At 39.0% G+C, this 15,809-nt stretch overlaps 1 protein-coding gene across 1 annotated transcript in view; it reads right to left on the reverse strand.

The window, feature by feature from the left end:
- The window catches only part of ehd4 (EH-domain containing 4), a 66,672-nt gene that overhangs the window by 13,520 nt on the left and 37,343 nt on the right, over positions 1-15,809 (reverse strand). The window contains exons 4-5 of the mRNA XM_079573507.1: positions 127-293; positions 1-47 (exon numbers count right to left, since the gene is read on the reverse strand). The exon at positions 1-47 is cut by the window's left edge and continues 87 nt beyond it. Of these exons, the coding sequence (XP_079429633.1) occupies positions 1-47; positions 127-293 (214 nt within the window). The remainder of the gene's footprint in view (positions 48-126; positions 294-15,809) is intronic.

Genomic DNA, 15,809 nt, shown 5'->3' on the forward strand with positions numbered 1-15,809 from the left:
GACCACATGAGGGCGCCGTACACTCGCATCAGCTGCTGCGTGTCCACCTGAGGTCAGAGGTCAGAGGTCAGAGGTCAGAGGTCAGAGGGGAGAAGGTCAGCCATGTTTATGTTTCTCCGTCTGTACCTGGTCCGCTTTGTTCAGCACCACTCGGATCTTATCGTCCTGTCCTTTGAACGCTCGGATCGCCTCCGAAAACTCGTCCGAAATGTCCAGTTTGTGAGCGTCGAAAAGCAGGATGATCCGGTCCACGCGCTCGCCGAACCAGCGCAAGACCTCGGCGAAGTCGTAACCTGAAGATCGAAGAGACACGTGAGTAAAAACGATCTAAAAATGGGTTAAAACCGGCTCCGCGAAGTCGTAACCTGAAGATCGAAGAGACACGTGAGTAAAAACGGTCTAAAAACGGGTTAAAACCGGCTCCGCGAAGTCGTAACCTGGAGATCGAAGAGACACGTGAGTAAAAACGGTCTAAAAACGGGTTAAAACCAGCTCCGCGAAGTCGTAACCTGAAGATCGAAGAGACACGTGAGTAAAAACGGTCTAAAAACGGGTTTAAAACCGGCTCGGCGAAGTTGAGTTAACCTCATTTTTTTCTTCAAATTTTAGTCATTTTTTTTTTCAAATTTTTGTAATAATTTTGTCAATTTTTTATCACATTTTTGTTAATTTTTTGTAATTTTGTCAAATTTTTGTAATGTGTTTTGTTACATTTTTATCACATTTTTGTCATTTTTTTGTCAATTTTTTATCACATTTTTGTAATTTTTTGTCAAATTTTTGTCATTTTTTTGTCAAATTTTTATCACATTTTTATCACATTTTTGTATTTTTTTTGTAATTTTTTTGCAATTTTTTGTCACATTTTTGTCAATTTTTCGTCAATTTTTCGTCAATTTTTTGTGACATTTTTGTAAAACTTTGCCACTTTTTCATCAATTTTTCCTCATTTTTATGTCACATTTCCATCATTGTTTTCGTCTGTTTTGTTGCTATTTTCACAGCTTTTTTCCAGAAGCTTTTGGATTGGGGTAAAGCCAAACTGGAGAAAATGTGCTCGGTTCAGGTGGGAGTTAAGGGGTTAAAACCAGCTCGGCGAAGTCGTAACCTGAAGATCGAAGAGACACGTGAGTAAAAACGGTCTAAAAACAGGTTAAAACCGGCTCCGCGAAGTCGTAACCTGAAGATCGAAGAGACACGTGAGTAAAAACGGTCTAAAAACGGGTTAAAACCGGCTCGGCGAAGTCGTAACCTGAAGATCGAAGAGACACGTGAGTAAAAACGGTCTAAAAACGGGTTAACCTCTTCACTCCCGCCTGAACCGAGAGGATCTTTTCCTCACGTCAGATTTTTTTTTTTCAGCATTTTTTTGTTGGGTATTCAACTCATTTTTGTAACTTTTTTGTCATTTTTGTGACTTTTTTGTGTCAAATTTATGTCATTTTTTTGTCATTTTTTTCGATCACATTTTTTGTCATTTTTTGCTACATTTTTGTCATTTATTTGTCAAATTTGTATCCTTTTTTTGTCATATTTTTGAATTTTTTCGTCAATTTTTTGTCTTTTTTTTGGTCAATTTTTTGTCATTTTTGTCAATTTTTTGTAATTTTTTTGTCAAATTTTATCAAATTTTTCTCATTTTTTAGTATTTTTTTAGTAATTTTTTTGTCAAATTTTATCACATTTTTGTCATTTTTTTCATCATTTTTTCTTAATTTTTTTCTATCAAATTTTTCGTCAATTTTTTGTCAATTTCTTGTGACATTTTTGTGATATTTTTGCCACTTTTTCATCAATTTTTCGTCACTTTTTTGTCAATGTTTCCTCACTTTTTGTCACATTTCCATCATTGTTTTCGTCTCAGTTTTGTTGCTATTTTCTCACCTTTTTCCCAGAAGCTTTTGGATTGGGGTAAAGCCAAACTGGAGAGAATGTGCGCGGTTCAGGTTGGAGTTAAGGGGTTAAAAGCAGCTCGGCGAAGTCGTAACCTGAAGATCGACGAGACACGTGAGTAAAAACGATCTAAAAACGGGTTAAAACCAGCTCCGCGAAGTCGGAACCTGAAGATCGAAGAGACACGTGAGTAAAAACGGTCTCATTTTTCGTCCGATTTTTGTATTTTTTTTGTCATTTTTTGTCATTTTTTGTTTTTTGGTCAAATTTTATCACATTTGTCCTTTTTTTCGTCAATTTTTAATCACATTTTTGTCACATTTTTGTCATTTTTTGTCATATTTTTGTCATTTTTTTGTCAAATTTTTGTCATTTTTTCATAAATTTTTCGGCACTTTTTTGTCAATGTTTTCTCACTTTTTTGTCACTTTTCCATCGTTGTTTTCATCTCAGTTTTGTTGCTATTTTCACAGCTTTTGGATTGGGGTAAAGCCAAACTGGAGAAAATGTGCGCGGTTCAGGTGGGAGTTTAGGGGTTAAAACCAGCTCGGCGAAGTCGTAACCTGAAGATGGACGAGACACGTGAGTAAAAACGGTCTAAAAACGGGTTAACCTCTTCACTCCCGCCTGAACCGAGTGGATCTTTTTCCTCACGTCATCAGATTTTTTTCCATCATTTTTTTGTTGGGTATTCAACTCATTTTTGTAACTTTTTTGTCTTTTTTTTTGTCTTTTTTTTGTCAAATTTTTGTCCTTTTTTCGTCCATTTCTTAATCACATTTTGTCGCATTTATGTCATTTTTTTGTCATTTTTTTCGATCACATTTTTTGTCATTTTTTGTTACATTTTTGTCATTTATTTGTCATTTTTTTAAATTTTTTCGTCAATTTTTAGTCTTTTTTTTGTCATTTTTTTGTAATTTTTTTTGTCAAATTTTATCACATTTTTGTCATTTTTTTTGGTCTTTTTTTGTCATTTTTTTCAATCGATTTTTTTGTGATTTTTTGTCACATTTTTATCATTTTTCGTCAATTTTTCGTCACTTTTTGTCACATTTCCATCTTTGTTTTCGTCTTTTTTTGTTGCTATTTTCACAGCTTTTTTCCAGAAGCTTTTGGATTGGGGTAAAGCCAAACTGGAGAAAATGTGCTCGGGTCAGGTGGGAGTTAAGGGTTAAAACCAGCTCCGCGAAGTCGTAACCTGAAGATCGACAAGACACATGAGTAAAAACGGGAAGTCGGACACACAAGAAACATCACAGAGCACGGCACAGGAGGAGCTTTTTAATGCCTGTGCTATGTAGGGCTGGGGAAAAATGGATTTGATTTAAAAATGGAGTTGGTAGGTCTTAATTTATTCCTTTTTTAAACAAATGTTTATCTCTCTGCCCTCTGCTTAGAGCCGGGGTTCCCAAAGTGGGGCCCTTTGACCTACTTTTTGCGCCGCATCTGGTGAATACCAACTAAATATGGATGCAGTACACTGTTTGGCCATCAGGGTGAAATTGGGGGCGCTGTTTCACTCCTTATGCAAAGTTAACCTCTTACACCCGCCAAAACCAAATGCATTCTCTCCTTTTTGCCACTTTTTTTTTATGGCACTTTTGGTACTTTTTTGCTGGATTTTTGTCGCTTTTTTGTTGGATTTTTGTCACTTTTTTCTGGATTTTTGTTGCTTTTTTCTGGATTTTTGTTGCTTTTTTGCTGGATTTTTGTCACTTTTTTGCTGAATTTTTGTCACTTTTTTGCTGGATTTTTGTCTTTTTTTTGCTGGATTTTTGTCGCTTTTTTTGCTGGATTTTTCTCACTTTTTTGCTGATTTTGTGTCTTTTTTTGCTGGATTTTTGTCAATTTTTTGCTGGATTATTGTCACTTTTTGTTGCTATTTTGTCACATTTTTTGCTGGATTTTTGTCGCTTTTTTGCTGGATTTTTGTCTTTTTTTTGCTGGATTTTTGTTGCTTTTTTGCTGGATTTTTGTCACTTTTTGTCAATTCACATCCTCATTTTCTTCTCGTTTTTTGTCGCTATTTTGAAGAAGCTTTTAGATTTGGAGAATTTGGAGAACAGGAGAAAACATGTCGGTGACGTCAACAAAGGCTCGTGTTAGAAATGGACTTTATGCTGAACTGACACTTTCAAAATGATCCAGTGTCACATGTTCCTCGAGTTCACAAATGAACGATGAAACTGCTGCTGTGGAATCAACGTGAGCACATTTCAATATCAAAGCCTGTGATCCCGTTTCCTCTCGTCCCAGTCTGAGGTTTGATCTCCAAATCTCCCCCGGTCCAAACGAAAGTGTCTGACGGACGCAATCGCTGGTTCCTCTAAAACAAACAGCTCACGGCGAAACAGGAAGTGCCATTGTTCGGACCCCAGGCATTTCCTGCCGACCAGGAAGTGGAATATATGAGGTCGCCGGGAGAAAGAGAGGTTATGCAATAATCCCAGCTTTATGAAAATAAACTGGAGAGAGAGAGAGAGAGAGACGGGACGGGGCCAGAATGACATTACAGGTGTTTATTTAGAGGGAAAACATCTGAGTAAATGTTGGGTCAACTTCCAACATGGCCACTCCAGCTCCCCCTCACTCACCGACAACAACGAAATAATAGAAACGGTTCATTCATACAAATACCTGGGCTCCATAATCGACCATAGACTCACATTCAAACTCAACGCCTCTTTTTTTCTCCGTAAACTCCACAAATCCATCCATTCTCGCCTCTTTCTACAAATGTTTCATTGAATCCATCCTTACATTCAACATCACTGTCTGGGGGGCTTCTCCTGAGCCCAAACTGTTCCAGAGACAAACAGCAAAAAACACAACCTTCATCTAAATCTCCTGAAATTACAACAGATAAAAGGCAAACAAACATCTCACCATTTCTCCTTGCCCAAGACTGAAAAGTGTCTTAAAGAGGGTGTATTCTGCTTTTTTCAGTCCCATAGCACCAGTCTATATCTCACTACAATGATGACAAACCTTCTGTTGGTCTGTAAATGCAGTAAATTAGAATAACTGCCTTGTATAAAATGTCTCTCTCAAAATGGCTGTAGTGAATGTCTTGAAATAGGCCTCTGTCTCTTTAACCCCTTAACTCCCGCCTGAACTGAGAGGATCTTTTTCCTCGCGTCATCAGATTTTTTTTCCATCATTTTTTTTGTTCGGTATTCAACTCATTTTTATCACATTTGTGTCAAGTTTTTGTCAAGTTTTTGTCATTTTTTGTCAATTTTTCTAAAATTTTCATTATATTTTTGTATTTTTTTGCAACATTTTGTCCATTTTTTGTCATTTTTTGTCAAGTTTTTGTCAAGTTTTTGTCATTTTTTGTCATTTTTTTGTCTTTTTTTGTCTTTTTTTGTCAAGTTTTTGTCATTTTTTTTGTCATTTTTTGTCATTTTTTTTTCATTTTTTGTCATTTTTTGTCATTTTTTGTCATTTTTTTGTCATTTTTTTGTCGTTTTTTTGTCGTTTTTTTGTCCATTTTTTTGTCCATTTTTATTACATTTTTATTACATTTTTTCGTCAATTTTTATTACATTTTTGCAACATTTTGTCACATTTTTGTCATTTTTCCACACGCTGTCTGTGGCATCAGTGGGGAGGGGGTTCTGCTGAGGAGCAGTGGTTGGTCACTCGGCTCGGGGGCGTCTCCAGGAGGTGGGGGCGTTCCTAGGAGGACTCAGGCAAACCTATCCCTAAAATGGCCGCCATCAGAGTTTTTACAGATTACTCAGAAATACGTGAATGTGCCAAGGCAACACTTCAGCCATGTTTTTAATGAGGGAGTGACAGAATAACATGATGGAAAGCTTGAAAAAGTCAATTTTGGATAATACCCCCACTTTAATTTATTATTTCAGCACAAAAGCTGAACAGAGAAACAGAGGAGCGGCTTTATCCAAACGTAGTGAAGGGAGGAGGACGGGAGGGCATCTGACTTCTCACCTCAGCACCAGAGAGTGTGAATAATTTAACTCCGCGGTTCCAGGTCAGTGGGGCTCGTCGTGAGTAAAGAAACGACAGGTGTGGGGTCAGGTGACACGGCAGGCCACGCCCACATGCAGGTGCGGGGTCAGGTGACACGGCAGGCCACGCCCACATGCAGGTGCGGGGTCAGGTGACACGGCAGGCCACGCCCACATGCAGGTGCGGGGTCAGGTGACACGGCAGGCCACGCCCACATGCAGGTGCAGGGTCAGGTGACACGGCAGGCCACGCCCACATGCAGGTGCGGGGTCATGTGACTGACCACAAACCGCCCTCATGGGCCTCGCTCGGAGATAATCTTCTGTTTAACCCCTTAACTCCCATCTGAACCAAACGCATTCTCTCCGGTTCAGCTTTACCCAAATCTGAAAGCTTCTTGACTGGTGCTCACAGCCTACAGGCCAGAGCAACGGTGCATTTGAAAGCTAAGACCGCGTTGTTACCATGTCGTTACTTTGTCACATTTTTGTCACTTTTTTGTCACATTTTTATCACTTTTTTATCACTTTTTTGTCACTTTTTTATCACTTTTTTATCACTTTTTTGTCACTTTTTTGTCACTTTTTTGTCACAATTTTGTCACTTTTTTATCACTTTTTTGTCACTTTTTTGTCACAATTTTGTCACTTTTTTGTCACTTTTTTGTCACTTTTTTGTCACAATTTTATCACTTTTTTATCACTTTTTTGTCCATTTTTTGTCACTTTTTTATCACATTTTTGTCACTTTTTTATCACTTTTTTTATCACTTTTTTGTCACTTTTTTGTCACTTTTTTGTCACTTTTCTGTCACTTTTTTATCACTTTTTTATCACTTTTTTGTCACTTTTTTGTCACTTTTTTGTCACTTTTTTATCACTTTTTTATCACTTTTTTGTCACTTTTTTGTCACTTTTTTGTCACTTTTTTGTCACTTTTTTATCATTTTTTTGTCACATTTTTGTCACATTTTTATCACTTTTTTGTCACTTTTTTGTCACTTTTTTGTCACTTTTTTGTCACATTTTTGTCACATTTTTATCACTTTTTTGTCACTTTTTTGTCACTTTTTTGTCACTTTTTTGTCACAATTTTATCAATTTTTTGTCACTTTTTTGTCAATTTTTTGTCACTTTTTTATCACTTTTTTGTCACAATTTTGTTGCTTTAATTTGAATTTTTTTTTAGCATTTTTTTGCTTTTTTGTCACTTTTTTGTCACTTTTTTATCATTTTTTTGTCACATTTTTGTCACATTTTTATCACTTTTTTGTCACTTTTTTGTCACTTTTTTGTCACTTTTTTGTCACAATTTTATCAATTTTTTGTCACTTTTTTGTCAATTTTTTGTCACTTTTTTATCACTTTTTTGTCACAATTTTGTTGCTTTAATTTGAATTTTTTTTTAGCATTTTTTTGCTTTTTTGTCACTTTTTTCTCACTTTTTTGTAACTGCTTTATTGCATATTTGCCATGTTTTGTTGCTTTTTTGTTCTTTTTCTGCCACATTATTGTCACATTTTTGTTGCGTTTACGTCTCGTTTTCATCTCTCTTATTTTCACTTTTAATAGAAATCAAACTGGTGAAAATGCACTGGGTTCAGGTGGGAGTTAAGAGGTTAATGAACATTTAAAAAAAGAACAAGATGAAGTTAAAAACCAGGACTAAACCCTCGGAGCAGCTCGGAGCAGCTCTGTAACTGCAGACTCTTTGTCTCCTGCCCTGTTCCCTGTTCCCTGTTCCCCGGAGCTCTGGCGTTTCCGTGGCGACCGAGTGTAACCGGATCCGCTCTGGTCTGGGTGTGGTCTGGAACTGAGACTGTGGATCAGGTCCTTCTCTCCACACGTGTGCCTTTACATGAGCCAGAGCGTGTAATCCGTCTGAGCGGCGTCAGATTTGAATCGAGCTCCCGTGTTTACACTTCAGCCTCGTCCCAGAGTCACGCCACTCCCGTGTTCGTACGTTTGTTTACTTTAATGTCCCCGTAGGGAAATGTGTCGTCTGCATTTAACCCGTCCTTCAGGCTGATGCACCTGGAGGATTCGCCTATTGCACATGTTTTTAGTGGTAGGGGAAACCGGAGTACCTCTCTCCCTCTCTCCCTCTCTCCCTCTCTCCCTCTCTCCCTCTCTCCCTCTCTCCCTCTCTCCCTCTCTCCCTCTCTCCCTCTCTCCCTCTCTTCCTCATCAGCAGAGGGGGCGGGACATTAAACAGGTGATGTCAGGTAGCACTTTGTGCTAAATCAGCTGAGAAAATAATAAAAGGCATGTAATACGGACTATTACTTATAAATATATACATTACTTATATTTTCTGATGAAATTTACAGAATAAAATATAATGGTTTAGGCCCTAGATCTTTTTAAACCTTCACACTACGGCACGGTAGTACAGCGGTTGGCGCTCGTGCTTCACAGCTAGAAGGTCCGGGTTCGATTCCCATCAGGGACGGGGCCTTTCTGTGTGGAGTTTGCATGTTCTCCCCGTGTCTGCGTAGGTTTCCTCCGGGTACTCCGGTTTCCCCTACCACTAAAAACATGTACAATAGGCCAGGATGAATCTAATGGCTCGTTTCCACCAGCCCTACCCTTCTCTACTCTACTTGGCCTGGTTGTGTTTCCACTATTCTGTAGAATCTGATACTGTATCCATGGTTACCAGGGTGTATCCATGGATATGGCTTTGCTTTTGACTGTATCCATTGGAAACAGTACCTGCTTGGCCTGGTAAGTACCAGGGCCAAGCAGGTACTAAAAAAAGTACCAGTTAACTGTAAAGTGGGCTGGTGGAAACATTTCAAATGCAGGCAAAGTAGAGCAGGCAAAGTAGAGCAGGGTAGAGTAGAGTAGGGTAGGTGGAACCGAGCCAAAAGTGTGTTTGTGAGTGCGCATGGGGGACGACGGATGGAAATTAGCCCAAGGCTACAATCCGGTGTGGCTTGTTTACATGCATGAGACCCATGTATGTTCATTAAAATGCACTGTGCCAACCAAATAAAAAAAAAAAAAATACAATTTTTCAAATTAATCGTCTTCAGGTAAATTGTGTTCAGGCAAAATGGGCCACCCACCTTTTATTTTTATCAACAGTTTCTTTCCTCAAGCTGTGATCACTTTAAACAAGGCACTTCTGTTTATTGTACAGTATTTTGCCCTCAGGCTTTTAATGTGGCATTGTTTTGTCTGTTTGTTTTTTATATTGTGTCTTTTTACGTGTTTTACATGTCACACTTTGAGCTCTTTGCACATTTTTTCCCAACGTGGTTTTTCAAACTGCAAATGGCCAATAAGATGAATCTGAATGTGAATTTTAGATTTGGGTAAAGAACATGCCCTGGGGTAAGAGGTTATACAGAATGGAAAACGTGCAGGTCGTCCATTCAAAGCGCTGATTTCCATCCATGCAAAAGCAGCCGTGTCGCTCGGAGTATTCGCCACATCGAGACGTCAGAGCTGTTGCTTCAGAGGCTCCTTTACATTCAGGCCGCTGTGTGAAAAGACTCCAAAGCTAAGACCTACAAAACTAAACTTTTTCCTCACATCATCAGATTTTTTTTCATCACTTTTTTTGTTGGGCAGTTGTCTCATTTTTGTCAAATTTTCGTGACTTTTTTGTCACTTTTTCGTCCATTTTTTTTGTCAATTTTTAGTCAATTTTTTGTCAATTTTTTGTCCATTTTTTGTCCATTTTTTGTCCATTTTGTCACTTTTTTGTCCATTTTTTTTCGATTTTTTTTGGTCAATTTTTCGTTACTTTTTTGTACATTTTTTGTCCATTGTGTCACTTTTTCAGCAATTTTAGATTTTTTTTCGAGACATTTTTTTGTCACTTTTTTGTCATTTTTTTGTAAATTTTTTGTCAAATTTTCCGATTTTTTTGTAAATTTTTTCTCAATTTTTCATCACATTTTTCTCACTTTTTTATCATTTTTTTTTCCATCTTTTGTAATTTTTTTGTCACTTTTTCGTCAATTTTTTCAAAAACATTTTTTGTCAATTTTTTTGTCACTTTGTCAAATTTTTGTCCATTTTTTTGTCAATTTTTGTCACTTTTTTGTCACTTTTTCGTCCATTTTTTCTCAATTTTTCGTCATTTTTTTCTACATTTTTTGTAATTTTTTTCTCACTTTTTTTCACATTTTCATCCTTGTTTTCGTCTCAGTTTTGTTGCTATTTTCCCACCTTTTTTCCAGAAGCTTTTAGATTTGGGTAAAGAACATGCCCTGGGTCCATTCAAAGCGCTGATTTCCATCCATGCAAAAGCAGCCGTGTCGCTCGGAGTATTCGCCACATCTTCAGAGGCTCCTTTACATTCATGCAAACGGCCGCTGTGTGAAAAGACTCCGGCGCTGAGCTTCGTCCTCACTTCGTCCTCGCTCGGTGTCTCACACAGGATGAATCTTCTCCTCCTCCTCCTCGTCCTCCCCGTCGGCGTGACCTGTCTGCCCCCGAAACACGTCTACATCTCCACCCCCATGACCTGGTTCCAGGCTCAGGCGAACTGCAGGGAGCTCCACACCGACCTCTCCCCGATCCAGAGCGCGGAAGACGACGAGCTCTTCAAGCTGACGGCCGGACACTACGGCAACGCCTGGATCGGCCTCTACCGGGAGGACGGCCTGGACCTGTGGATGTGGTCCGGGGCGGGCCGGGCCGCCTACAACAACGTCCTCCCGCAGTATTCGGAGACGAGCGACGCGTATCTGCGGTACAAGTACGGCGTGTGGACCATGCACGGGTGGATGGCGCTCATGGATCACTACAGCTTCCCCTCCCTGTGCTTCAGCCTGGCGTTGGTGGAGCGGAGGCTGCCGTGGGAGGACGCGCTGGGCTTCTGCAGGGGGGGCCACGCCGACCTCGCCAGCCTGCTGTCGGACACGGAGACGCGGCTGGCCCTCGGCGAGATGGAGACGGGGGTGGCGTCGTCGGACCGGGTCTGGATCGGCCTGAGGTTTCTGGAGGATCGCTGGGTGTGGATGAGCGGGGAGAACCTGAGCTACACGGCCTGGGCGCAGGGCGGGGGCTGCCCACAGAGGGGGCGCTGTGGAGCCGTGAACAGGGACGGGCTGTGGGAGGACTGGGACTGCGACGACAAACTCAACTTTATCTGCCAATGAGGGAGCGAGTGTGTGAGAGAAATACTTAGAGGTAAATTTTTGGTAAATTTTTTGTCATTTTTTTGTCCATTTTTTGTCAATTTTTCCGAATTTTTAAGTACATTTTTTTGTCACTTTTTCGTAAATTTTTTCTCAATTTTTTCTCAATTTTTCTCACTTTTTTCTCATTTTTTTGTCCATTTTTTGTAATTTTTTTGTCACTTTTTCGTCACTTTTTTCAAAAACATTTTTGTTAATTTTTTTGTCACTTTGTCAAATTTTTGTCCATTTTTGTAAATTTTTTTGTTAATTTTTTGTAATTTTTTTGTCACTTTTTTCTCCATTTTTTCTCCATTTTTCGTCAATTTTTTCTAAATTTTTTGTAAATTCTTTTCACTTTTTCGCCAACGTTTTCTCACTTTTTTTCACATTTTCATCCTTGTTTTCGTCTCAGTTTTGTTGCTATTTTCCCACCTTTTTTCCAGAAGCTTTTGGACTCGGGTAAAGAACATGCCCTGGGGTAAGAGCTTAAACAGAATGGAAAACGTGCAGGTCGTTCATTCAAAGCGCTGATTTCCATCCATGCAAAAGGAGCCGTGTCGCTCGGAGTATTCGCCACATCTTCAGAGGCTCCTTTACATTCAGGCCGCTGTGTGAAAAGACTCGAAAGCTAAGACCTACAAAACTAAACTTTTTCCTCACATCATCAGATTTTTTTTCATCACTTTTTTTGTTGGGCAGTCGTCTCATTTTTGTCAAATTTTCGTGACTTTTTTGTCACTTTTTCGTCAAATTATTCGCATTTTTTTTGTCAAATTCTTATCCCTTTTTTGTCCATTTTTTGTCACTTTTTCATAAATTTTTTTTGTTAAATTTTTCTCACTTTTTTGTCTTTTTTTTTTGCCAATTTTGTCACTTTTTCGTCATTTTTTTCTTTTCTTTTTTTTTTCTTTTTTTGTACATTTTGTGTCACTTTTTTGTCAATTTTTTTTATTTTTTTTTCGCTACATTTTTTTGTCATTTTTTGGTAAATTTTTGGTAAATTTTTTGTCATTTTTTTGTCATTTTTTTGTCCATTTTTTGTCAATTTTTCCGATTTTTTAGTACATTTTTTTGGAGGACGCGCTGGGCTTCTGCAGGGGGGGCCACGCCCACCACGCCGACCTCGCCAGCCTGCTGTCGGACACGGAGACGCGGCTGGCCCTCGGCGAGATGGAGGCGGGGGTGGCGTCGGACCGGGTCTGGATCGGCCTGAGGTTTCTGGAGGATCGCTGGGTGTGGATGAGCGGGGAGAACCTGAGCTACACGGCCTGGGCGCAGGGCGGGGGCTGCCCACAGAGGGGGCGCTGTGGAGCCGTGAACAGGGACGGGCTGTGGGAGGACTGGGACTGCGACGACAAACTCAACTTTATCTGCCAATGAGGGAGCGAGTGTGTGAGAGAAATACTTAGAGGTGACGTCACGTAAAGGGGCTCTTAAAGTGTAAACCAGGGGGGGCAGGTTTTCTTTATTGTAAACAGACCGAGGCCGAAGCCGCTGATTATTCATCCAAAGTAAAGCACAACACTGGAAACATCACCAGCATGAGATAAAAGACTTAAAATGGCTAGAATGAAAGTTCTTCTGTGTCGAATTTGAGTCGGTTTGAACTGATCCAAGATACAAATGCTGTAGCGCCAACGGAACAAGAATAAAACCCAGACAAATCAGACAAATCATTGTTTTTCACTTGAAATGACACAAAATTATCTGAATTAAGAGAAAAACTAATACTATGGGTTTTATCTCGTCTAAGACAAGACCAAATCTACTCAAACCTTAGATTTAATCTCTTACACTGCAAAAAGTGCCCTCCTAAAAACAAGGGAAACAATATTAAAATAAGACATTTTGTTTTGTTTTAAGGAAAAATTCTGCCAATGGGGTCAGAATTTTTTTCTTGCTAAGAATTCTTATTTCTAGGATATTTTTCTTATCATAAAACAAGAAAGAAACACTAAATTTAAGCAAATAAAAAGCTAGAATTAAGCAAAATGTCCTCAGAAAATGGAATAATTTAAGGGAAACATTCTTATTTAGTGAGGGGGGGCGTTGTGGTTTAGCCTGTAGAGGAGAAGGGTGTGAATAGTCGTAAAATCATAAGGTTTGTAACTTTAGGACAAAAGAACAGCCACTAAAGGATGTACATGGTGCCTTAACCCAATGAATAAATGCTGTGTGTCTCTTTCTCTTTTTTTAATTTATTGCAAGAAGTGCATATTTTACAAATGTGCAGAGGGGGCACAATACATACAAGAGAAAAGAAGAAAAAAAGAAAAAAGAAAGACCATATATATATAAATAAATGAATGGGTTCCATTAATTTATTCCTTGTTAATAATGTGGTTGTAATTAAAGAGGGGGTGTTCTGCTTTATTCAGTCCCATAGCACCAGTCTATATCTCACTACAATGATGACAAACCTTCTGTTGGTCTGTAAATGCAGTAAATTAGAATAACTGCCTTGTATAAAATGTCTCTCTCAAAATGGCTGTAGTGAATGTCTTGAAATCGGCCTCTGTCTCTTTAACCTCTTAACTCCCGCCTGAACCGAGAGGATTTTTTTCCTCACGTCATCACATTTTTTTTTCCATCATTTTTTTTGTTGGGTATTCAACTCATTTTTGTAACTATTTTGTCATTTTTTTATCATATTTTTATCATATTTTTGTATTTTTTTTGCAATTTTTCGTCACTTTTTTGTCACATTTCCATCATTATTTTCGTCTCAGTTTTGTTGCTATTTTCACACCTTTTTTTCCGGAAGCTTTTGGATTGGGGTAAAGCCAAACTGGAGAAAATGTGCTCGGTTCAGTTGGGAGTTAAGGGGTTAAGAACCTCTGAGCCTTTAGACACGCCCCCTCCACACGCTGTCTGTGGCATCAGTGGGGAGGGGGTTCTGCTGAGGAGCAGTGGTTGGTCACTCGGCTCGGGGGCGTCTCCAGGAGGTGGGGGCGTTCCTAGGAGGACTCAGGCAAACCTATCCCTAAAATGGCCGCCATCAGAGTTTTTACAGATGACTCAGAAATACGTGAATGTGCCAAGGCAACACTTCAGGCATGTTTTTAATGAGGGAGTGACAGAATAACATGACGGAAAGCTTGAAAAAGTCCACTTTGCATAACACCTCCCCTTTAAGATCTAAACAGTCCATATTAAAATGATGACCTCATTCATTATAATGCTTTATCTGATCTGACTTCACTATGGTCTAGTTTTGATGACGCTGTAGCTTTACTTCCCTTGTTTCATTGATGTTTTGCTTGTGTTTTCCTCATTGTTTTGGGGTTGCCATAGTAACAGTCCAGTCCCTGTAAAACGTGCGCATCATCCCTTTAATAAAGAGTCATAAGAGTGAGTTCGTCCCTTGTTTTCATCCATAACATCCCGTCCTGCTCCTCCTGTGTTGACAGAGGGAGGGGTGACGAAGCTTTATGTTTGACTGTCAACACGACTGGCCTTTACAGCGAGCACGGGTCCTCCTCGCTCAGGCCGGGCCCCGGTCCGAGTGACTCATCCTGGCTCCGAGCGCCGGTCAGATTCCTCTGGGCCTCGTCCCGGACACACGCCCACATTCACTACGTTTCCCATGATGCAACAGCCCCGAACTCCCCGACCTGCAGCCATGATGTCACAGCAGCAGCAGCAGCAGGACTCACAGGTTTATACAGAACATTTAACCTCTTAAGTCCCGCCTTCACCGACAGCGCCTTTAACCAAATCTAAAAGCGACAAAAACACAACAAAAAAGAGACAAAAATGGCTAAAAAGAGCAACAAGAAAGTGACGACAACACAGGGGAAAAGCTCCGTTTGGATCAGTTTCGTAGGCCTGAGCTTTCAAAGGGGAGAAACACAAAGAAACAGCTTGTATCATGTCAGAATTTAGATTTTGTTTGGGCAGGTCGTTGTAAAAACCCCTTAACTCCCGCCTGAAGCAAGCACGTTTTCTCCAGTTTGGCTTTACCCCAATCCAAAAGCTTCTGGAAAAAAGGTGAGGAAATAGCAACAAAACTGAAAACAATGAAGGAAATGTGAGGAAAAAGTGAGAAAACATCAACATAAAAATGTGACGAAAAATTGATGATAAAGTGGCAAAAATGTCACAAAAATGACACAAGAAAATGACAAAAAAATTGACGAAAAAATGAAAAAAATATGACTAAAATTTGACAAAAAAATATATAAAACTGACAAAAATGTGATAAAAAATTGACAAAAAAATGACAAAAAATGACAAAAATGTGATAAAAAATTGACCAAAAAATGACAAAAATGTGACAAAATTGTAATAAAAATTGGAACAAAAAATGACAAAAATGTGATAAAAAATTGGCAAAAAATGTGACAAAAAAATGACAGAAAATTGATGAAAAAATTACAAAATTGTGATAAAAATTTGACAAAATTGTGATAAAAATTTGACAAAATTGTGATAAAAATTTGACAAAAAAATGACAAAAATGTGACAAAATTGTGATAAAAAGTGACAAAAAATGACGAAAAAATGACAAAAAATAACAAAAAAATTACAAAAATGTGACAAAAATGTGATGAACATTTGACCAAAAAATGACAAAAAATGTTATAAAAAACTGACGAAGGGGTTAATGTTTCCTATTCAATAAAGATAAATCTGTAAAAATGTCTTCAGACCAAAAAACAACAACTGAATACACACAGATATCGGCGCCACACTGGCCTGCAGGCTGTGAGAAGCCTTTAGATTTGGGTAAAGCCGTTCTGGAGAGAATGCACTCGGTCATAAGGACATTCTCCACAGACACAGGAGGTCAGAGGTC

The sequence above is a fragment of the Gobius niger genome, assembly GCF_951799975.1.
Source record: "Gobius niger genome assembly, chromosome: 16".
NCBI lineage: Eukaryota > Metazoa > Chordata > Actinopteri > Gobiiformes > Gobiidae > Gobius > Gobius niger.